General features: G+C 41.1%; 1 protein-coding gene across 1 annotated transcript in view; it reads right to left on the reverse strand.

Moving 5' to 3' along the window:
- The window catches only part of LOC134536306 (nephrin-like), a 414,417-nt gene that overhangs the window by 115,012 nt on the left and 275,012 nt on the right, over positions 1–24,393 (reverse strand). The window contains exons 8-10 of the mRNA XM_063376058.1: positions 9,234–9,393; positions 6,584–6,883; positions 5,140–5,439 (exon numbers count right to left, since the gene is read on the reverse strand). Of these exons, the coding sequence (XP_063232128.1) occupies positions 5,140–5,439; positions 6,584–6,883; positions 9,234–9,393 (760 nt within the window). The remainder of the gene's footprint in view (positions 1–5,139; positions 5,440–6,583; positions 6,884–9,233; positions 9,394–24,393) is intronic.

Here is a 24,393-nt window from a genome sequence, read left to right on the forward strand (position 1 = left end):
TTAACATGTAAAGAAGTTTTTTAAAGGATTTTAGTGCAAATATAGCAAACATTTTACATTTTAAATTTATTTAACTTAACCGGACATAGGCCTACTTCTATTCTACTATGTATTCTTTTAGAGGAAAATTTAATTAGTTGAAATATCAATTTTTTAAGTAGTGTATTTTTTAAGTATGGCAATTAATTTTAATTACTATTCTTGTAGGTATAGAAGTTAAATATTTTAATACGCACTGTTAAAAATACTTTCACCATCACACATAAACTTTAACGAAAAAAAAATTAATTTACAGAATTATCACCACAGAAAAAAGTTTTTAATCAATAATTATAAAGACTATGAAATCCATAATGTATAATGTACACACTCGAGTTACTTGGTCAGTTTTCTGGGCTGTAAAAAAAACAAAGAAGAATACGATGTGCGCTCAAGGGCCAGTGACTGAAGTTGAGACCAAGTAGGATATGCTTTTCATACAGCATGAGCCCTTGCGGTTTGTCGATAGCATGCACCGTTTGTGCACAGTTACTCTCAGTTCTTCTCAAAAAATGCTACAGAAGACTTTAGAACACACAGCGTTGCTTCGTCAGAAATTTAAATGGGAATAATTAATAATGCAGTACTGTTTAACGTTGTCTCCCGACATGAGAATATCGATCAATGATGCCAGAACTCGCGGCTAGAAGAAAAATATTGTAAATTTGTACAAGATAACGCTATGGTTATTTTTACATGGATAAAATACGTTTTCGGAAAAAAATTCTGAATATTAATTGCCACGCAAACGAAAATGGGTGCATTATTTAAATTTTGTTTCATATGTTGTACAAGATTCATTTTTTTAAACAATGGAATATATATATTTAAATCATCACAATTTTAAATTTATTTAGTTTGATTAAGCTTATTAATGTGCGCTGTTAACACTGGAAAGCTATTCATGGAACGGTTTGCGTATAACTTTGACTAATGTTGGTACTGGGATAACACGAAGCATAAATGGCCGGGCAAGAATCCGAACCTATTATAACTGCGTACTTTATTTGTAGCAGTACAAATGATTTCATGTAAATGTATAAATTAACAAATATATGAAATTTTACACGAACATTCCAGTTACATTTGCAAAAACATTTTAGAATTTACAATTTTGATATTTTTGTAATTAATTTAGAGTAAAATAAAATGCTGTTAGCTTCATAATTAGAGATGCAAAAGAACACACGAATACTAAATGCATACTTAAATAACAATAAGCAAAATGAAAATGAGGCAAAAAATTTTACCTCGACACTAGTGCAAATAAATGTCGTGTTGGAATAATTAAAACGATTTTAGAATACTGCATCAATGAATTTTAATATTGGATTTGCCTGCACTCCAACAACAGTGCAAAATCCCTTGCCCCGTTCCTAAAACCTAATAACAGTAAAATCTAGTAACGAGCGACAAAAATTCTACTGTTTGAATCAAAAGCGAAATCAAATGTTAATAAAGGAAGCTTTTTTACTTCAGCTTGGTAATTATTTGAAAAAAAACCTAATGTTTTGCATATTACAATCATTAAGGTTGGAAGACAATTAAAAAATATGTACATTTTTAAATAAAAAAAACTAATTTTTTGGAATTACAAATCCAACCATTTTTAACATTTTTTATGCTTTGTTTCTACTATAAAATAAATTAAATATGTACTTTCTATACATTGAGTGTTATATGTATCACGTGTGTCAAAACTAAGGAATATATATATATATATATATATATATATATATATTTATATATGTCTCACTCTCTTTCCTTCTATATAAGGACACAAGAACGTAATAATTCATCTAAAAGTGGAATGCAGTAAATTTTAAAATCAACATTTTTCAGTTACCTTAAAAATCTCAATATTAAAACACCGATATGAAGCCTGACGACAGAGAAAAATAACTTGTCACCTCCGTATTACAAATAAATAATAGAGGATAAAAAGTTAGCGTGTATTTATATACGCTTATATATTGAAGTTATAATTACTTTGCATTATTAAATAATACATGTAGTTTTTATCAACGGGAAGGAAAAGCGCAGTGTTTAACATAGTAAATAAAAACCAAAAGTGGAAAATATCGACGCCATATATCCTGTAACACAATTTTCTCTTCTAAAAATGTAAGTGAACCAGAATGAAACCAAATTGCAGGTATTGTGTTCGCTGGTTTCAGAATTAAAACTACGTACTAGACGTTGTAGCTTCATATAAAATATTACCTATATTATATGTAAGATCACTTTCTTTAATTGTTTGTTGAATAAATTATGTATTTTCTTTTAATAACCGCATGCAACGTTGTAGGCTACAACTTACGTTCGAAAAAAACTGGTCGAAACGGGCCAGCGCAATGCTCTTTATCCCTTTAAACTCCGCTTTGCATGGTGGGAGCACATATCATTGCGTGACAAACTGACAAAATTTCACCCTTAACGCGCTTCAAGAAGTAAATATTGAATTTAAAAAAATTGAAGGTCGGATCATGGAAAAATCTCATGACGCAGAATCTGTGCCAATACTTCTCTAGTTCGTGGTAATTGATTGACGACAGTCAAGTCAGTAATTATCAGCTATGAGCTCAACCTGACTTTCCTTCGTAATTCTCATTGGTAAGAAAGGGTGCATTTCTCGTTCCAGGTCTTGTTACGTCCCCCGATTATCGCAAAAAATGACTTTAAGCTAGTAAATGTCTCCGGACGCGGGTCCGCCATCCGGACGAAATCAACGAACAAGCGAGCCCTGCGTATACGCGAAATTTTGGATACGGATCGAAAACGGACTGGACACAAAATTCCGTATAGAGGGTAAGGTAGCCCGAGGGATATTTAAACCCCCGACCCCGGCGCTTAAGAGGCAAGGCTCAATTCTTTTGAGGCATTTAGAAGTCCGAATTTTCGAACTTTTGAGAAATAAAACGGTTAATTTTCCCACAAAATGGGAATTTTTTTCTCATTCGAAATAGGGGCTTTCGTGGAATTTTGAGGAAATTTGACACCAAGATGGCCACCGGACGTCACAATCTAAGATAGCGGATAATATCCGTAACATGGTACCCGCAGTGGGAATACAGTTAGGGTACAGGAGTAACATATGCAATATCTCAACCTTTATTCCTCTGTGTGTCGGGTTGCCAAACAAAGACCATCTTGCGCGAGTTGAACAAGAGAACATGCAGGGAGTAGAAAGAGGAGGTTTGCAGCACGTGAAGGACACTCGCTAGTGCATTTATCAGCGCTGCGCTGCACGGCTGGAGGTGCGGCATGCGCGCGACCAGGGGACATCTGCGAGGAAGAAGAAGAGGAGGAAGACCATCTTGCGCGGGTTGAACAAGAGAACATGCAGGGAGTAGATAGAGGAGGTTTGCAGCACGTGAAGGACACTCGCAAGTGCATTTATCAGCGCTGCGCTGCACGGCTGGAGGTGCGGCATGCGCGCGACCAGGGGACATCTGCGAGGAAGAAGAAGTGGAGGAAGACCATCTTGCGCGGGTTGAACAAGAGAACATGCAGGGAGTAGAAAGAGGAGGCTTGCAGCACGTGAAGGACTCTCGCTGGTACATTTATCAGCGCCGCACGGCCGAGGTGTGGCATGCGCGCGACCAGGGGACATCTGCGAGGAAGAAGAAGAGGAGGAAGACCATCTTGCGCGGGTTGAACAAGAGAACATGCAGGGAGTAGAAAGAGGAGGCTTGCAGCACGTGAAGGACTCTCGCTGGTACATTTATCAGCGCCGCACGGCCGGAGGTGTGGCATGCGCGCGACCAGGGGACATCTGCGAGGAAGAAGAAGAGGAGGAAGACCATCTTGCGCGGGTTGAACAAGAGAACATGCAGGGAGTAGAAAGAGGAGGCTTGCAGCACGTGAAGGACTCTCGCTGGTACATTTATCAGCGCCGCACGGCCGAGGTGTGGCATGCGCGCGACCAGGAGACATCTGCAAGGAAGAAGAAGAGGAGGAAGACCATCTTGCGCGGGTTGAACAAGAGAACATGCAGGGAGTAGAAAGAGGAGGCTTGCAGCACGTGAAGGACTCTCGCTGGTACATTTATCAGCGCCGCACGGCCGAGGTGTGGCATGCGCGCGACCAGGGGACATCTGCAAGGAAGAAGAAGAGGAGGAAGACCATCTTGCGCGGGTTGAACAAGAGAACATGCAGGGAGTAGAAAGAGGAGGCTTGCAGCACGTGAAGGACTCTCGCTGGTACATTTATCAGCGCCGCACGGCCGAGGTGTGGCATGCGCGCGACCAGGGGACATCTGCAAGGAAGAAGAAGAGGAGGAAGACCATCTTGCGCGGGTTGAACAAGAGAACATGCAGGGAGTAGAAAGAGGAGGCTTGCAGCATGTGAAGGACTCTCGCTGGTACATTTATCAGCGCCGCACGGCCGGAGGTGTGGCATGCGCGCGACCAGGGGACATCTGGGAGGAAGAAGAAGAGGAGGAAGACCATCTTGCGCGAGTTGATCAAGAGAACATGCAGGGAGTGGAAAGAGGAGGCTTGCAGCACGTGAAGGACTCTCGCTGGTACATTTCTCAGCGCCGTGGATTGCTGGAGGTGTGGCGTGCGCGCGACCAGGGGACATCTGCGAGGAAGAAGAGGAGGAGGAAGACCATCTTGCGCGAGTTGAACAAGAGAACATGCAGGAAGTAGAAAGAGGATGCGTGCAGCACGTGAAGGACTCTAGCTGGTGCATTTCTCAGCGCCGTGGATTGCTGGAGGTGTGGCACGACCAGGGGACGTCTGGGAGGAAGAAGAAGAGGAGGTAGACCATCTTGCGCGAGTTGAACAAGAGAACATGCAGGGAGTAGAAAGAGGAGGCTTGTAGAACGTGGACTCTCACTGGTGTAATTCTCAGTGCCGTGGATTGCTGGAGTTGTGGCGTGCGCGCGACCAGGGGACATCTGGGAGGAAGAAGAAGAGGAGGAAGACCATCTTTCGCTAGTTGAACAAGAGAACATGCAGGGGGTAGAAAGAGGAGGCTTGCAGCACGTGAAGGACTCTCACTGGTGCATTTCTCAGCACTGCACGGCCGGAGGTGTGGCATGCGCGCGATCAGGGGACGCCTGGAATGAAGAAGAAGAAGGCGCGCGGCACTCACCGGTGCGCTTCTCGGCGTCGCGGAAGGTCACCTCCTCCAGCACGACGCCGGCGCTGCGGCCCTTGCTGTTGACGGCGAACACGGCGATGCGGAACGTGACGTCGGGCTCCAGGTTGGCGAGGAAGAAGCTGGGCGCGTCGGCGCTGGTGAGGTTGCAGCGCGGCGCCGCCGACTCGCTCGAGTACAGCTCGAGCAGGAAGTACTGCGGCAGCCCGCCGTCGAAGCCCGGCTGGCAGCTCACCTCGGCCGAGCTGCTCGTGTGGTTGGACAGCGTGCAGTTGCGCACGGGGAACGGCTTCCCTGCGGCAACGCGCAGCCACACAACAGTCAACCATGGCTGGGCACCCGCTTGTCGCCTGCTCTTAAAACTTCATGCAAACATCACCTAATATGTTCCTGAAAAGAAAATTATCATCTTTCATGCAAAGGTTTTGAATTTCCGCTTGTCAATAGGTACATCCAGTAGTTATCGATGAAATACCTCTAGCAAAAAATGTAGATACTATTCTAAGGAGGTAATTATCATGGCAGTAATCGTGTACTTAATAATTTATATAGATGGATACATAGTAATTTAGGCAAATGGCTATTTTAGAGGCAAGGTACATGCACGCTAAATTCCATGTAGAAAATTTACCGAAAGACGCGCCACGGCAACGCGCGTAATATATATGGCCTTTATTTAACGTTTATTCAAAATTGTAACGTGCCGATTGAAGCCGAGACTTCAGATAAAATAGCGCTTGGAAGAGAGACAAAGTAACAGAGAGAGAGGAAGAGACATTTAAAACAATTTCTTGGACCTACGCCATAGTCCACCTTCAGTCTGTTTGTGTCCTGTGGGGGGAGCAGATGTCAGTTCCCAAGACGTCGTAAATGTTTCTTTTACCCGTTGAAGCCTACCTTATTCGTTTGTGCTCTCATCGTTGTGTCTTCCAGAATAGACATTTTGTAACATCTTTGGGCTCGTAAATTTTCTCGCGGTGTTGCTGTAAGACCACTGTGCACACGTGTGATGTCATTTTTTTTCCCCCAACTTTATTTCTTCCACGGAATTCTGCGTGTTACCTGTGGCATACCAAATATGACATCAGCTGATTTTAAGATTTTTATCCGTGTGTTAAGTTCCGAAATGTTATATATATTTTTTTTATTCTTGTGTTTTCTCTGACAGTTGGACAAATAAAATTACAATTCTATACACTATAAACCTTACATAATGTACATGATTTTTTTTGCAGATCACGTTTACAGTCACGACTACGGTAAATTTAAGTAGTAAGATATCTTGGGGGTTGTATAGAATTTTGTATTAAGAAACGGGGAGCGGGCTGTTAGATTCTGTCAAACGGCCCATTGTCAGGCGCGTGTCCAAGAAGTGGTTCTAAATCGCTCTTCCTCGTCAGACGGAGGGAGAGAGAGAGAGTGCGGCGGCAAGTTTTACCTGCGGCAACTACCTGAAAGACGCACGGCGCGACCTGCGCGCCCACCGAGTTCTCAGCCCAGCAGGACAGCGTGCCGTAGTCGAGGTCCGACACGGGCGTGTAGCGCAGCAGGCTGGCCGTGCCGTTGGACGCCGCCGCGTAGCGGTCGGGCGACACGTCGATGGTCTCGCCCGAGTTGTTGAACTTCCAGCGGAAGCTGTGCGCCGGCGGGTCCGTGTCCACCTCGCAGGCGATGTCCAGGCTCTCGGAGCGCGACGCGCCCACCACCAGGATCTTCTCCTGGCGACACGTCGGCGCGTCTGCGGGGGGGAAACTCAGCTGTCACCCCGCGTCTCGGACATCACACTCCAGAATCATTTACACCCAAAAAAAAAAAAAAACAACAACTTACACACAGACAGAAAAACAAGAGGTGATGGGCGGCAATAAGCGGCCTGGGACTATTTGCGAGCCCCCCTGGATCGATGCCACAGCAGTAGCGTAGCCAGGATTTGTGTATGGGGGGTGTTAAGAAGCATGCCCCCCGCCCCTCCCCCCGTATTAAAGCGGGGGGCCCGGGGGATCCTCCCCCGGGAAAATTTGGATTTTAAGGTGTAAAGTAGTGCTATTTTAGCAGTTTTCGGTTCTTAAATTTAAATATTGTAATGGTAAAATTTTTATTAATTTTAATATGAAATTTGTTTGAGTGATGAATAAGAAATTAATTAAAGATTTGAGGCTAAGGGGGGGGGGGGTTTGAACCCCTAACCCCCCCCCCCCCCTGGCTACGCCCCTGTGCCACAGACAGGCACGGACAGGCATGCGGACCGGGCGACTCGCTACCGGCAATGATGACAGTGTCAGTTCCGCGACGCACTGGTCGCCGACTGTGCTGTCCGCATTAGCAACTGATCTGAGCCACGTGCAACATCTAACATCTAACATCTACACGGCACTCGGCACGATTCATTCTTCCGTGGACGGAACCGTTCCTGCCATCTGTGGCGTACGACGCGAACCGAAGTCCACGAAAGAATTTCAACAAGATGGGCAGTTGTTTCGATAAATAATACCCCTTGTCGAAGAGCATGCCCCAATCGGGAGTTTAGTATTTTTTTAAAAATTATTTTCGCTTTAATTATTTTATTATGCAGTTTAATTTTTCGGTCTGCCAATCGACAGTCGACGCAGCTGCTTCGACAGCGGTGAGTGTAGTTGTAAACAAAAATTTTCGTATTTTTTATCACATTTCTGCATTGTTTCACAGAATTCCGCGTTGAATTTCGTGCGTGAGTTTGGTGTTACTAGTCTATTTCCAACATGAGAAGACACGAATTTGCTCGTTGCCGAGTTTAGATATTACACATCTCTGGCGAGTATTGAATGACTCGCGTACATTTTTTTTTTTTTACTTATCTTCCACACACACGCCCTTTATTTTTACTGGGAGAGATGATTTGGGCGTGACCATAATGCAGGGTGATTATTTTAAAATACTCACTTGATACAATGTTGGACAAATTACGTCAGCGAATTTTAAAAACATCTCACATTTGTAAAAATGCATGGATTCTCGAAGAAAAAAGATATATATCCAATCGAGAAGTTTCCCGAGCGAGCGGCGAACTCCGGATGTGTTCTGGCATCTATCGGGCGTCGGTGAAACTAGGCAGTGGCTAGAGGGGCCCGCACCTGGGATTCAACCCACACAAGTCATCACTGGATAGGGTGCTTGCATGTTGTGTCCTGCCAATATTTCCTTAAGATTCTATGTCCTAGTACGTGCTTAAAGTTACGCCTACTACAAGATTTCATATTCAATGGCCAAAACTCGAGCCATATACTTGAATAATTTCAGGCTTATTAATGAGTCCCATTATTATTTAAAAAAAAAAATTGTTTGTCTGTAAAGTCGGTTTACGGACGATAGTTTAACGTGACAACGTCATAACAAAACATTGATGAAATGGTTGCATACTTTTATGAATAAATTGAATAATTTTTATTTTAATAATAAAAGAATAAATTCTTGAAATTATACTAGTAATCAGATTTTTAAAATGCAAGAATAATTAACGTTTATTACCGAAAATTTTGTTGTAATAATCAATGAAAACCACATTAACTTTTCACTTCACTTTATAAACAGTCGACGAAACAGTTCACGTGAAGATGTAAGTTGTGTGCTGCCGCTGTCTTTCTTCTCCTCGGACGCATAGGCCAATCGAGTGGAAGAGAAATATATGCGGCGCAAGCGTACAATGAGCGTAACGGGACAATGAGTAATCCTTTTCCGTGCGTGCAGCCGGCGTTCATCGATTTATTAGACGTTGTCACGTCAAAAATTGGTGGCTTCGGATGGGTGTCGCAGCCCCTTCCTGACGGCACCCTGGGAGGGTGGGACTTATATGGGAAGCCTTCTTTTCACAGACGAGAGAGCCAAAACCCAAAGTTCCTCGAAGTTCATGCTCGCTTTTCTTTTTCCGTATCTTTAATGTAGCTATCCTAACCAAATCAACCGTCCACAATGTTTTAAAGTATTCATAATGTAGCTAACCTAACCATTAGTATCTTATCAACACATTTACAATGAACAGAAAAAAAAAACCGAAGATGCACGATCGGGCGTTTGGCTGTCTCGTCTGCGAGGAGAAGGTTTTCCCGACTCACATTTGACGCGGAAGGACAGCTCGTTGCTGACGGTCTCGCCCTCCTCGTTGATGGCCACGCACACGTACTTGCCGGCGCTCTGGCGGGTCACCTTCTGCAGCACCAGGCTCTGGTTGGAGCGGATCACGCGCGCCGACATGTTGTGGCTCAGCGACAGCCCCTGCGGGAACCCATACAGTCAGCCGACCTTTCACTTCGCTCTCGCAACTAACAACTGCTTCCTGGTTCTTTATCGACGTGAATACGTCTTTCAAATATTGCTTCCACAGTGGGAGGGAATTCAAAACAAAAAGATTGACAACAAAATCGGGGGATACAGTTCGGTGTTGCAGCCAGGGGCGCAAAAACTCAATTTCAAAAGGGGGGGGGGAATATACCTTTTTATAAAGAATCATCGATCCCCCCTATTGAACCCCCGGGAAAATTTGTATTTGAAGGTGGAAAATGGTGCTATTTAAGCAGTTTTACTATCTAAAAATTGACTACACAGCACTTTCTTTGCCCCCGTTTGCCACCACTTCAAGGTTTCAGAGAGGGGGGGGGGGGGGGGGCAAAATACCCTTGCCCCCCCTGTTGTTGCGCCCCTGGTTGCAGCTACATATCTATCATCTCCATCCAAAAAATTTAATTACATCGCTGGATAGCTAAAGGATCAAAGAATTCGTTACGCTAAGTGAGGACTGCGACGGATCGCGCGTGGAGGAGGGGGGAGCGCCGCCATTTTAGGTCATTTGAGGAGATTTCCATTTTGTATAACTTTTCACCCGGAGACGCTACGACGTTCGTTTTGGTTTCAATCGTCAACTCTCGTCAAAATATATCGATTGAATGTATAAAACATTAGTTAATATAGTAACAGTAAATATATATGGTGTTAACATTTAAAATATTATATATATATAATGCATATATATATAATGCCGGCCTACACGCGACTTCTTAGTGTTCAGACATGATTATAACATACATAAAATAGCGTATTTAATATTTTGCATAGAAAATATTACCTGTTACGTACACGTATTCACGTACAACACACAGCCGTGTCTATGATACAGCCACACCCCATTTTATTTTGTGGATTCCACGTCCGATGAAGCGAAGATGTGTCCGACGAGTTGATGAGGCATTCGAGTTGCGTGAGTGGAGACCCGGAAATTTTGGCGAATTTCGTTTGGCGTCAGTAAAATTCATAACCTTATGTTCTCTCTATCAAAGTTTGCTTTTCCATTGGCCGATTTCAAAGTAAAAAAATGTTGCTGTTTGTTTAGTTGGCACTACCTGATCTGCTAAAGTTCATCTCAGCTGGGCATCATTGGCTCACGGTCGTAGAGGGGCGTGTCCAATAACTTCAGTCCAATCTTATATACAGTGCTACAGTATTAATTTCTGCTTTCTAGCTTGCTACTAAATAAATTCGCGAAATTTCCATACTTCTGTGTCTATGCAAACACGAGATTTATGAGGTGGTCGTGGTTTTCTTGTTGCATCGATCACCAAGGGGCAATGACATGTGCAGGCCCGAAGATATGGCATGATATTCGAACAGGGCGATTCGCAGCAGAGCTGTGATTGTTCCTCGTGGTTGGTCATGATATGATGTTCTAGTCTGTGTATGATGAGTAGAAGCTCAATCCATCCATTTGTATGGAACGAATTAATGATTTTTGTTTGGATTAGGAACTATCGTATCGGTAACATAGAGGTCCTTGTATCAAAATGGCGGGACGGATCTCAGGCGAAATGCGTTCAAGTGTATAATGGTATGCCGACCAGTCTCTATCCAGATAATACAAATAAATATTTAGGTCTCTAGTTGTGGGGCACTAGGCGACGGGCTCGGGTTACACCGCGTGCAGTGGATACTTTAAAGGTGCAATTTGCTTGGTAAGCCACGGAAGACACACACCACAACTAATAAGCTTAGTCCACAATCCATACCGGCTGCAAAAATTATTCTAAGTCCAATTTTCATATTTGAGGGGGTTTCCCTCCCTTCCCAAGCCTAATTGATGGATGGGGACGGGGACTTTCACAAAGCTTCAAAACAATCTAACCCGTAGACACTTTTGAAGGAGTGGGAGACACTTCGTATTTCCCTGAAACGAGTTTGAATTACGAGCGAAACTTTTGTTTTTGAATAATGAGTACGATCCTATATAATTTCTACAAATAAAATGTAGCATATCATAGTATATAACACACCTATTGCTAAAGACAACGGGACATCCAATGTATAAAAATAATTTGACTCTGATCCATTTGCTCAAAAACTCGGTGCTCATTAATTAGAGTCATTGTGGGAGTATTGGAGATCAACCTACGACCCTGGTTTAATAAGCGTGACGTTTCAGCCATCACGGACGGATACCATGACACGTAATCATAAGTAAATCATTACTGCAATGTAATTGTTTTGTACATAGAACATAATTTTTAATGTAAAAATACAGATAATTGTAAATTATTACATTTATAAAAAACAGTTTTATCACTACAAAATTGTGTTTGCATTAACACTGGGTTCGTATTCATACCCCAGCATTTATGCGGTATGTTGTCCCAGTACCTCCAATAGTTAAATTTAATTGTAAATAGTTCCATGAACACCTTTTCAGTTGTAACTCAGTGATTGTGCATAAAGAAAACAATAGAAATCAGCTCACATTAAAAATTTAAGTGTTCCTAGAAATACACTGTAAAAATATCTTGTAACAAATATGTTATTTAAAAAAAAAATATATTTTATTGGCTCTAAACTGAACACTAAAACCGTAGCTTTTTTAATGTATTCCTGCTGAGAAAAAAAAAGTATGGTTAACCTGACAAAACAATATCTGCCGTTTCCTGAAAATTTATAATTTTCTTACCGCATACAAACGGCATATCCCACAATAATATGCTATGTTTTACTTCCAGCACTTACATAGAGAGTCCTTTAACTCAACGTCAAAACTAGATCAGTTAATCGGCCGATAAATAACGGTACTAAATCAAAATTAAAATTTATTTAGTTTCGTATTTTTTGAGTTGTGGGATTTGTTTAAAACGTTTTAAAAATCGCTACCCTGCACCGAACCTGCACCGATAGTGTTCATTAAATTTTCTGCTACGGAGTCATAAATAACCCTACTATTAAGATCAATTCAAAATTAAATCAAACATGCTATACGTTTAAGGGAAAAATTATTTGGGCAACATAAGCTGCAAACAATTTTAATTGGGTAAATTTGATTAGTAACACTGTAAAAAAATACTTTGCTATCTTAGGAAGTTATAAAAAAGATGGCTCATTGAAGTAAATAACTGAATTAGCAAAACAATTATTTTTTCAGTGTGAATATTTAAAGTTACCCGCTTAAAAATTGTTGCCGCATAAGTAGTGAAAATATTTTTTCCCCTAAAAGTATATCATAATTTATTTTTTCTTAAGGTTATCAATAGTAGAGATATTTATGATTGCGTAGCAAAGAATTTAATTCACAGTATCTAATGATTTGGTGCAGGGTGAGGATTTTTAAAACTGTTAAAAGAATGCCTTCAACTCGAAAACTACGACACTTTTTGAATTTTGGTTTTTTAAACATTTATTAATTGGCCTATTAACTGTTCTCGGCTTGACGTTGAGTTATGGGACATCCAATATATTATCTTGGCAAATATTTTTCCAAAATAATTAATTGGAAACCATACAAAAATATGTTTTTTCAGCGAATACCTGTTGTTGCATAACAAGACTTTTTAGGACCTAGAGTATTTTTAAATATTGCTGTGGCATTTTTCCCATTGATTACTTCACGGACCTGATAAGAAACCGTGACTGGTTTATAATAAAAATCCCCGCATGAAACAGAATACAGATTAATTTTGACTTGACAGCGTTCCCATTTTTTAATGGATTCATCAAAACGCGAATACTTTTACGGATTACGCTTCAGTACCCTTTTTATACTTTCCAATAACTAAGCTGGTTTATACGTTCCACTCATTAAAAACAATAAAATATTTAAAATCATACAGTATGTTCCATTAAATTCTGCGTGCATGGTTTCCAAAATAAAGAAATATTATGTACTATACTCGTTTATTCGATAGTTATAAATGAAATTTAAATGGCATATAATATTATAAATTTTTTATTTTACTGCACTATTCACTCCGAAATATTTCAGTGACTTCGCTTTTTATCTGAGATTATCTTTCATGTAGAGTACCTTTCAAACGTATAAACGTTAGCCCCTTTTTAAGGCTAAAATAATCACTTTCCTGCCAACAGCACACGTGAACACGACGACAGCTAAAGATGTAATGTCCCGGTACCCATCACGAAAAGTTGGCATTAAAACTTAAAAAAAATGTTATACTTAAATTTTACTTACAGTACTGACTACAAACTACCCAGCTATCTTCGTTAATTCACGTAATGTTCGTATATTTACGCGTATGCCTACTGACTTTACTTAGTTCAAACATAAGCTCAGGTAAATTATTTCTTTACTAGCGGTATTATCCGGGAGCTAATTTCAGGAACACCTCTTTCTCAGTTGATGGCTGTGTAGTATAACGAATATCACTGCTGAATTTCAAGTATTTTAGTACATAAACTACTTGAGAAAAGGGAAATCTTTATCTTTAACGCCACCACCACCCACCTTAGAGGCTGGCTTTAGGAAAACCCCGCGCTAAGTTAATGTGTACGTGATATAACATCGGAACATAACAACGGAAAGAACATCCCTGACTAGTTTCAAGTCTTTAGGAAATAGACGTGATAGACGGGAAATCTTTAATCTTTAACGCCCCCCGCAACGCGCCTTGGTAGCTGATTAAGATCCGAAAGTGAGTAAAAAATTAAAATTGAAAAGACGTCGTCCGAAGGCATCAACAATGCAAGAGCCGTGCTATGAAGCCGAAGAAAGCACACGCACCGCAACCGCATTGAAGAATACGGAAATGTTGATTTTCAATGCCCCCGCAACCTTCCCTTGGGACCTGATTTTCGTAAAATCCGTTTCGCAGCTGATGTCTATGTAGCAAAAGGAATACACGTGGCAAATTTCAAGTCTGTAGTTCTTATAATTTCTGAGAATTCGGTATGAGTGTGTCCTTCAGTGGTATTCGGCTTTATACAAAATGTACCACGCCTTTATCCGCTTAAGGGACGGAATTTCTAAAAGTCCCTCCTCTCTGCACCTCTTGGGTATTCAAGAAATATTTACTCCAAATTTCAAATCTCTTGGTCCACCGGTTTAGGCTGTGCGTTATTTGTCAATCAGTGTTAGAGATTTATAAAGTAGATTAAAAATTCTTAATAAAATTTCCTTGTGCACAACAGACAGCCTCTTCTTCCTTCTATGAACCTGCTTACCCTCAGTACACCGGAACACATAACTTGGAAGTCAGAAACTGGTTTATATTCACCAAAGACCTAGTTGTATGGAACTACGCTAATTTAAATTTTTTATTAAGTTTACGGATTTTTCAACAAAGAATCAACCTAAAATAAACGAAGATTTCTTCTTAATTTCAGATAACTGAATCTTCGTAGAAGATTTCTGAGTCGTATGTTTCTTTCTTAGTAAAGGTAAATATACAAGTGGACAGTGTTTATGAAAGGGTTTTTAATATACCAAAGAATAATTCTTTTAGATAATGTTCAAAGAAACGAAATCAGTGTCCGTAAATTTACGAAGAAAGTCGTAAATTTAAGAAGATCCCTGGATATTTTGTAACCAGTGTTCTTCGTAAGTTCTAGAGGAGAATTTTTAAGAATGCACGAAGACATCATTGCTGGCAATGACTTATGTCCCAATTAATGTTTTAACTAAAATTTCTCCATGGAACTCTTTTATATTTAAAGATCAATTTCCTTTTTATAGTCCCTTTTTTAACTGTAGTTTTTTTACGGTGTACCGACCTGCAGAAATAATTGCGGAAAGAAAAAAAAACTGTCTCGTTCCAATGCAATCAGTTAAAAAGGTAACAAAATTGTCTCCACTGGCAAAGAATTCAATACCTGAGAGGAAAGAGACTCCCTTACGAGCATTTATACGTCACCATATGATATCTTCGTAAAATTTTCCACACATTTTAGTACAGATGTGTTGTTTAATTTCATGACTCGATATAACACATCTAGTTGTACTCTACTTTTACTATTGGATCATTTGCAGCCAGTTACTTTTAAAAGGGTTTACTTCCGGTAATTACATACCGTCAGTTATCTCGAAGAAATTATTCCTAGGAAAATAATAAGTTATTGATGTTTGCCTGTCATTTGAAGAATAGCAGATAACAAATAGCATTTATATATAACGACACTATTTGCCACAGAAGGAAAAATTTGGATCCTTATCTTATGGTACATCTGTAGAAATTGTCCTGGGTGAAAAAAAACCTATAGGTATTAGAATCAAAACTCTAACATGGTGAATATTGCAGTGCCTTAATAACAGTATAAAAAATTACTGAAAAAATGGAATTATAAGTATCTATGCATGCCTTTTCCGGCCAATTTTTAGGAATAGATTTTATAAAGAATGTTTACAGAAAAAATCTAAATACTATAAGATGGTGTATATTTTAAATTATACAAAATTATATTTCTAGAGGTTTTTATTAAAGTTACTTAAATAACTTAATTTTTTATTTATTTCTTTTTCACCTATAATTTATATTTATATATTATTTTAAACTTTTTTGCTCTATGCTCTTGTATTCTCAGTGTTAATATATGTTATAACATGAAAAATAGCGTACTGACGTAAGTGCTGAATTTAGCTGGTGTGCAGATAAGTAGATGAAGTTATGACACGGAGATGCTGCAACCTTGCCGCTCCACGCCCCACTCCTGAATGCAAGACACGAGCTTCCCGGGCACAGCGTCCAGTGAGCTGTCCGGACAGCCAATCAGCGTGCAGAGCGGGGACTCGCGGGTCAAAGGGAAGCCTATGATGTACATTCTATATTGCACAGACCCGAATACTCACACGTTGGCAAGCCTTCTTTTCACAGACGAGAGAGCCAAACGTCCGATCGTGCATCTTCGGTTTTTTTTTTTTGTTCATTGTAAATAAATATACAACTCATGATAACTAATGGTCAATTAGGTTAGGTTAGCTACATTATAAATACTTTAAAACATTTTGGATGGCTGATTTGGTTAGGATAGCTACATTAAAGATAGGCCTACTGTGAAATCATGTAAACGGTTTCCTAGCGCTGGATAGCTACATATTAAAAAGTTATTTGCTAAGCAACCATAAAATGATTTTACAGTATTTTTTAATGTAGCTATACTTATCTAATATAACCAACCTTCCACAACGTTTTTAAGTATTTAGAATGTAGCTAACCTATCCCAATCGACCGCAAAATATGTCACACCGGTTTATACAATGAGATAGAACGAAAAAAAAAGCGGGCATGAACTTCAGGGAACTTCGGGTGTGGCTCTCTCGTCTGTGAAAAGAAGGCTTGCCAACGTGAGTATTCGGGTCTGTGCAATATAGAATGTACATCATAGGCTTACCGGGTCAAAGAGCTCGAACGGACGTAGACGGGAAACTTCACAGGAGAATCGGGAAATCACGGCTAAATTCAGGCAAATTGAAAAATAAATAAAAAATGGCGGTGAGAAGGGGTACAGGAAAGTCAACACTGTTATTTTACAACAAAAAAAAATATTTAGATTATTTTCAGGGCGCGTTTTTACTGATATAAAAATATATATACACAGGACATTTCAATTAATTTAGCAATGGAGGAAAGAGAAATCAGGAGAAGCAGTTGGACGGTAAAAGACGTTTAATATATTCATTCAGCTATAAGTTAACATTTCATCAAAAAAAAAAAAACTCAAATTGCAAACATCAAGCACAACATCTCTCATTCCAATTTTTCTTCAAAAACATTCTTGAGAATTCCATTATTTATTACATTTAAAAACAAAATTAAAAATTTCGTATTTTGAAGCGTAAAGAGATATTTATTTTCAATCAATTTTGGTAAAAAGGTTTCTAGAACAAAGGAATTTGAAGAGAAATTAATTTGGTTTTAATTGTGTTTTTTTTTTTTTTTTTTTTTTGTTTTCTACGGCATTACATTAAAATCACTGAATGAAATATATAATGATAAAATAGGTTCAGAAACTAAATTAAATTTTATATAAAAAATAAAAGATTTTCTAAATTGGCTGGATTAAAGCCTAAGTATGTGCGACACTGAACGCAATAGTAATAATTTAAATGTTTTCTCCTGATATGCACAATCCTCCTGGGGAACGTCTTATTAAGAAAAAAACACGTTTAAACATAATATCAGGTTTAAGTTTAACTTGCTGGTGAAAAAAAAAACTGTTCAAACGATATATTTGTTTAATAAAGAAAGGGAAAAAATAAAGAAAATAAAAGTCCACCATTAAAATAAAATAAAAAGATTTTTTTTGTTGTTGTAACTCTTGTTAAAGCAAAAACTAACTTTTTTTTTTCATTACTTTGTCGTCGCCCTGGCGTATCACACGTGGTGCGGCAATCGAGGGAAAGTACCCCTCAGCGAAAGGGGCCCCGCCAACTAGCACTGAAAATAAATTAACTGTGTCCAGGAGCTTAAAAGGGAGGGTTTTAGTGGGGGGGGAGGGGGAAGGAACACCTGCCCCGGCGGGGCAGCGTTAGGGGTGCGCACTTCCCCCCCGCCCCCCCCTTCCATTCTCAAAGCCCGGAGCTCGGAGGAAAACTGTTTACGACCCGCCTCGGCCGACTCCGCGCGGAGACAAGTCGTGCTTAGCGAGCCCCGAGCCCGCCTTTCGTCCCTCCCCTTTGCCCGGGCAACAGGGATGGCGAAACTTCTCAGCACATCGATGTATCGGCCGTTTGGATATATATATATACACATATATATACATAAGTAGTATATAATAGTATGTCCGAGATCAGGATGCAGGATGTGGAGCCGAGAGCCGATCCACATCTTGGATTGTGACGTCACGGCGGCCATCTTGGATTGTGACGTCACGGCGTCCATATTGGATAAGCGTAACGGGACACAGCGTAACGGGACATAACGTAACGGGGCACAGCGTAATGGGACACAGCGTAACGGGACACAGTGTAACGGGACACAGCGTAACGGGACATAACGTAACGGGTCACAGTGTAACGGGACACAGCGTAACGGGACACCGCGTAACGGGGCACAGGGTAACGGGATACAACATAACGGGACACAACGTAACGGGACAAGTAGATCACGGCAGCCATCTTGGATCCAACATCTTTAAATCGAGCGCCCCACTCATTATGATGGAAATTTCGTCTCCGTCGCCATATTGACTTTTTTCTGTTCCACTGGAGGCCGCCATCTTGGATATCGTCGACTTTGTTTCTGCTGTATGTTCCTAGATAGCGCCAGCGGCGCTCATGTTTTTTTCTGTTCCGCCGCAGGCCGCCATCTTGGATACCGTCGACTTTGTTTCTGTCGTTTGTTCCTAGAGAGCGCCAGCGTCGCCCTGTCTCATCACAAAAGGTCGATGTTCCATTACCTACCATAGCTATTATGAACCTTATCGACATTTTAAATTTAATTTTTTATGAAAAATATATTGGAAACGCTGTGATTCGAACCATCGCAGCTCTGATCTCTAGGTTGGAAAACATACGCCTTTAACCGCTCGGCCATCGAGACATTTACCAGATTGAAAATTAAATAAGGTATATATAAAAATAACATGCATATTTGGACTTGTAATTTTTTTTTAATTTAAAGTAATAATAGCACCACATGTTCGAGACAGAAGCACCATCATGGATTATGAGGTCACCGTTGCAATTACCGTTATGGTCGCCATCTTTGAAATCCGTAATTTTAATGCTAGAGATTCGGGAAAAAGTTCAAAATTCATTAAATAAATTTGTAATCTATATACTGATTGATTAGATCGACTTAGGTCCTTGGTTCGATCCCTGGACGATACAAAACAACTTTAATATTTTTAAAAAATACTAAAAAAGTGTTAGGTTTGAGAAAATAAAAACACCACAAGTTCTTTTAAAATACTTTTATTACATACATACTACAAGTACAAAAAAATACACAGACAAATTACTAAAGTCTTGTGGATTTCTCGATGTCTGCATCAGCCACCCACGAATTAAAGCGAGGTGGAAAGCCCCACCACTTGACGTAGGACAGTCCATTTCTTCGTTTTATAATCTTCTCCACCAAGTACATATCGGGATACAACGTAGGCTGAATCTCTTCGGCATAGAAGCCGCCATGGATAGGTTTGCGGTCCAAATCTTCGAGGTAGTAGGTCCTAGGCTCTGATTCACGAACATGTGTCACACGGAAAAGTTCGGGACTCCAGTTCGCAGTGAAACCTTTCTCGAAGATACCTTTCTGCTTGGAGATTCGCACAATGTCACCGACGTTAGCTTTACGCTTTCGTAGATCTTTCTTCTTCGTGTTGGAAAACACTGTTTGAAGCAGGCGATTGTCCGTTACGTCCTTTGGCTTCATTTTCGTGGTAGAATGCACTGTGGAATTATACTCGCTTATTAGTTTCGGCAAGATGTCAAGCCACTTGTAATTTCCGTTAGCCGTGAACTGCCGCCACATCTTGGAACGCAAAGTTCTGTTTAACCTTTCGACAACGGAGGCTTTGACGTTACTAAATGTAGAGTAGTGTTTGATGCCATACTCCTTCATCAAAGCCTTTAAGGTTGCATTGTAGAATTCTTTCCCGAGGTCTGTTTGCAGGTGCGACGGTACACGTCCATCACGCAAAATATTGTTTATGGCCTTGGCTACTTCAGTTGCAGTCTTTGATTTGACAGGTCTCGCCCAAGCGAACTTGCTATAAACATCGATGACTGTCAACATGTACTTGAAACCTTTATTCAATCGGGAATACGGTATCATCTCAACAAGGTCTGCCTGGAATAAATCGTCAATTCCACGAACTATGACTTTGCGACGAAGGTATTTCCGTCTAGCAGGAGCATGAAGTTCGCGAGCGATTCTGGTTCGACTTATTGTATGTAGCCGGCTTCCCTCAGTTCTTCAAGTATGGAGACTATTTCGTTGATGTGCGAATAGTTTCCTACGCTAAGCGAAGCATGTAGAATTCTAAGGCGATCAACTAATTCATTAGGGTCGTCCCAATATACATAGTCAAATGTCTGACCACTTTCTAGCTTTTTTAAACCTTCGCCATGTATTGTTAGTTCACTGAAGAGATTAGCGAGAATGTCGATTTTTTCATGATCTATCGCGAAAATGTGCATTGGTTAGCTCTAGCAGTTTTTTGTACTCTTGTAAGTCTTTGTGAGAATATCCCTTAGGCTCCCTGCGAAACAGCAATTCGTACAGACCCGGAGTCCCGCGCGTTTTGAACTCTGCTACGCGCACGATATTTCCTGGTAGAAAGTCTATTTCTTTAGCACCGAGGAACCACTTATTATGATTTCTGTACACTCCGTAGGTCGTGTCATTATTCCGGCTCGTAAACGATATCAGGTATAGTCGGACCATTGCATTAACTTGATGTCCCTTTTTCGGTATTTTTTTCTTGTGCATGGACTCTGTACTTGTTAAGTCCTCTTCTCGATCCGGTTCATACATTCTCTTCTTTACAGTTGGCATTTCATCTTCAACTTCTGTCTTCACAATGATGGCTGGTTCTTCCTTGTTTTTAAGTTCGTCGAGACGACTAGTGATTGGTTTAAATATATCCTCATTTTCCATCTCACGTGCAAGTCTGGTTCGTCTAGCAAGTAAATATGTTTCACGAACAGACTGTATAGCTCGATGAAGGTCACTGGCCAGGTCCGACATTGTACTAGCTGAAAACTTATTGCAAGACCTCCTTTTATACTTTTTATTCGTTCGCAGAAACTTCTTTCTTGTGTTTGGTCAAATCTGAATTTGTTGACAAGTAAGATAGTGATGTTTTCAGACTACTTTGAAAAGTCCTCAGATCGTCACGTCTTTGTGCATTCGATACTTCGATCATGTCGCGAATGCGAGAATCCGAGGCCTCCACACGCTGGTCGATGGCAACGAGATACTCAAGTAATTCCTTTTTCACACTGTCTACTTTTTGAGCCAGTAGCGAAATGTAGTTGCGGATAACGTCGTCATGAGACGTGAGAGCAGTACGTAAGTCTCGACTGCTACGACCGAATTTCGAAATGCTATGACTCATGTTTGGCAATAAACTGATCGAAACCTCGTCTGTACCTGCCCTTATATAGAGGCCAGTCTTTGACTATTACTAGGAATCCGTGTTCTTCTTTCCAACACAAGGAGCACATGTCTTTGAATTCCTGGAATGTCATGTCGGTGTTTACGTGATCGTCATAAGCGTGGCGTAAATTAAGTTCGTCCATGCGAAACAAAACTATGACATTCGCGTTGTCTCGTAGGAGATGTTTTGGAATACGACCGTACGTCTGACACAGGTAAACGCAGTCTACCTTGGCGTGTCTGCCCATGGAAAAGTACTCTTGTATTATGCCTTGTTTCTCGCACATTACATCGTCGAACACAAACACGGAATTAGGCTTTGCTTCGTCGGTAGACACCACATCGGTATTATCGCTAAACGGAAAATACTCCAGACCATCCACAGATTGTAGAACAGTTGCTAGGCGCTGATACTTTGGCTGTTGCAACGACTTGGAATACAAGTAAACGTTCTCGAACCGAAGACCGTTTGGCTCCTCCAGTAAACTCAGTAAAACACACGTCTTGCCACAGTTGGACGGACCCGCCATTATGCATCCTACGGCAGAAGGCAACAGTAAGCCATGTCGTGATTCACGCGCACTAAATACATCGTCTTGCGTAATGCTCACGGGAAAACACACGTCTTGCTTGACGACCTGCATTGTACTAAAGTAATTGTATAAAAGTAGCGTATTTATACTTTCTGGTCAGTTGTGCGTAATGACTTGAAGAGGTAAGAACAAAAAACACATCGGTGCGGGACTCGTAAACTCGCTGATAAACAATCTACCATTCGAGCTACACATTCCCGGCTACAGATTCTGCGGCCCCGGGACCAAACTAGCGAAAAGGTTAGCTCGCGGTGACGTGGGAATTAATTCTCTGGACGAAAAGTGCAAGCAGCACGATATCGCATATTCATTAAGCAAGGATCTGGAATCTAGGCACCGTGCCGATGAGATATTGGCACAGGAAGCCGAAGATATAAGTAAATCGTCGAACGCGGGACTTGGAGAGAAAATCGCAGCGTGGGGCGTTTCCAAAATCATGAAGGCAAAGACGAATTTAGGACTGGGCGTTCGTCGAGCCGGCTCCATCAAGTCAAAGACTAACTCGCGCAAGACCAAACGCAAGACTGGTGCAGGCGTGCAAAAAGCCAAGCAAAAATTACAGACTCTCGACAAGAAGATTATAGGAGGATTTCTTCCTTTGCTTTTGCCTGCATTGGGTGTTCTCGGCGGCCTCATCAGTGCAACGAGCGGTATAGTGCGGGCAGTCAACACTTCGAAGAATGAACACAAGCAGTTAAAAGAAGCACAGCGACATAATGCCAGCATGGAAGCCATTGCCATCGGTAAAAAAAACGGCGCAGGACTGTACTTACGGCCGCACAAATCAGGCCGAGGCATGAAAAAGAAACGAATGAAAAAATCCTAAGTTCCCTACCGAAACGACCGCTCACCAATATAGATTTAATAAAGTACGCACGCAAACTTCAAATACCAAATTTCCGCGGCGTGTTTATGCGAGACACTTTGCCCAGCAAGCCAAAAACGCACGAACGTGCCATCATTAATTTAGACACGTCGGCGGGTCGCGGCACGCACTGGGTGGCCTATGTAAAGACTGGAAACATGGCCGAGTACTACGATAGTTTTGGAAATTTACGGCCTCCGCCCGAACTGCGACAGTACCTGGGTCGGACCACTACGTTGTTTTACAATTACGAAACGGAACAGAGGCCTAATCAAACAAACTGCGGACACTTGTGTCTTCGCTTTTTAACAAACAAAAATTAGCTGACCAATAAAAATTGCTACTTAAAGGTTGTGCAGTGACGATAATTTATTAGTCATGTCGATATCACTTACCTTGACAGGTCACGCATCTGAGCTGCGGGCGGTTCATTTCCCGCCTCTGGATTTAGACGGAGAATGGTGTATCGGACTCGTAGATTTTCAAACGTATAATGCCATACCGAACATCGACGAGGAAAACTGCAAAATCTGCTTCCTGAAAAGCGATGGGACCGCTCATGAAATACGGTTACCTGTTGGCTCTTACGAAATATATGTCATTGCAAATTACATCAGGGATATGTTACCACAGGATGTAGACTTTCAACTGCATGGAAATCCAAACACTGAAAAAAGCATTCTAACATGCAGTGAAAATGTCGACTTTACGAAACCTGGGACCATAGGTACGATGCTCGGATTCGAATCAAAGGTGTATGGTACAGGAAGAACGTACGAATCTACGCGCGCAGTAAACATTTTGCCTGTGAATGTCATAAGAATAAACTGTAATTTGGCAAGTGGAACGTATCTCAACGGAAGACTAAGCAACATGCTGCACGAGTTTTCGCCGATGGTCCCGCCAGGATATAAACTGGTAGAAGTACCGCAAAGTATCATTTACGTTCCAGTCGTCGTGAAGTGCGCACACGAAGTCGTCGTCCGAATCGTTGACCAGCGAGGACGATTGGTGAATTTTCAAGACGAGGAAATTACATTACGTCTGCACTTGAAGCGATGGGCATAAAGTTCGTAACACCGAACAATTATAAAAGAAATCGTAATGTCGTGAATAAAAACAGTTCTCTACCAGACATCGGTGCGTTAACACCCAACAACATAAAGTATCTCCTTAGTATTGGACAAGTGCCGAATAAATATGGAAGACGAAATCCTCAACGTGGAAGATCCGGTCATTTTTGATGACAGCATTACGAAAATGGAATTGCACGAGTACCAGCCTTTCCTGCTCGGACCGTACGCACTACCATCGGAAGTACGCATTGCTGTACAGCACCAAGATATTTGTACTTTACCTTCGCAATCATTTCTACGTATAAGAGGCACGCTGACAAAAGCGGATGGTACGCACCCGACAACGACATCAATATCCTGCAATGGTATTCTTCACCTAATTG

This window comes from Bacillus rossius, chromosome 10, assembly GCF_032445375.1.
Source record: "Bacillus rossius redtenbacheri isolate Brsri chromosome 10, Brsri_v3, whole genome shotgun sequence".
NCBI lineage: Eukaryota > Metazoa > Arthropoda > Insecta > Phasmatodea > Bacillidae > Bacillus > Bacillus rossius.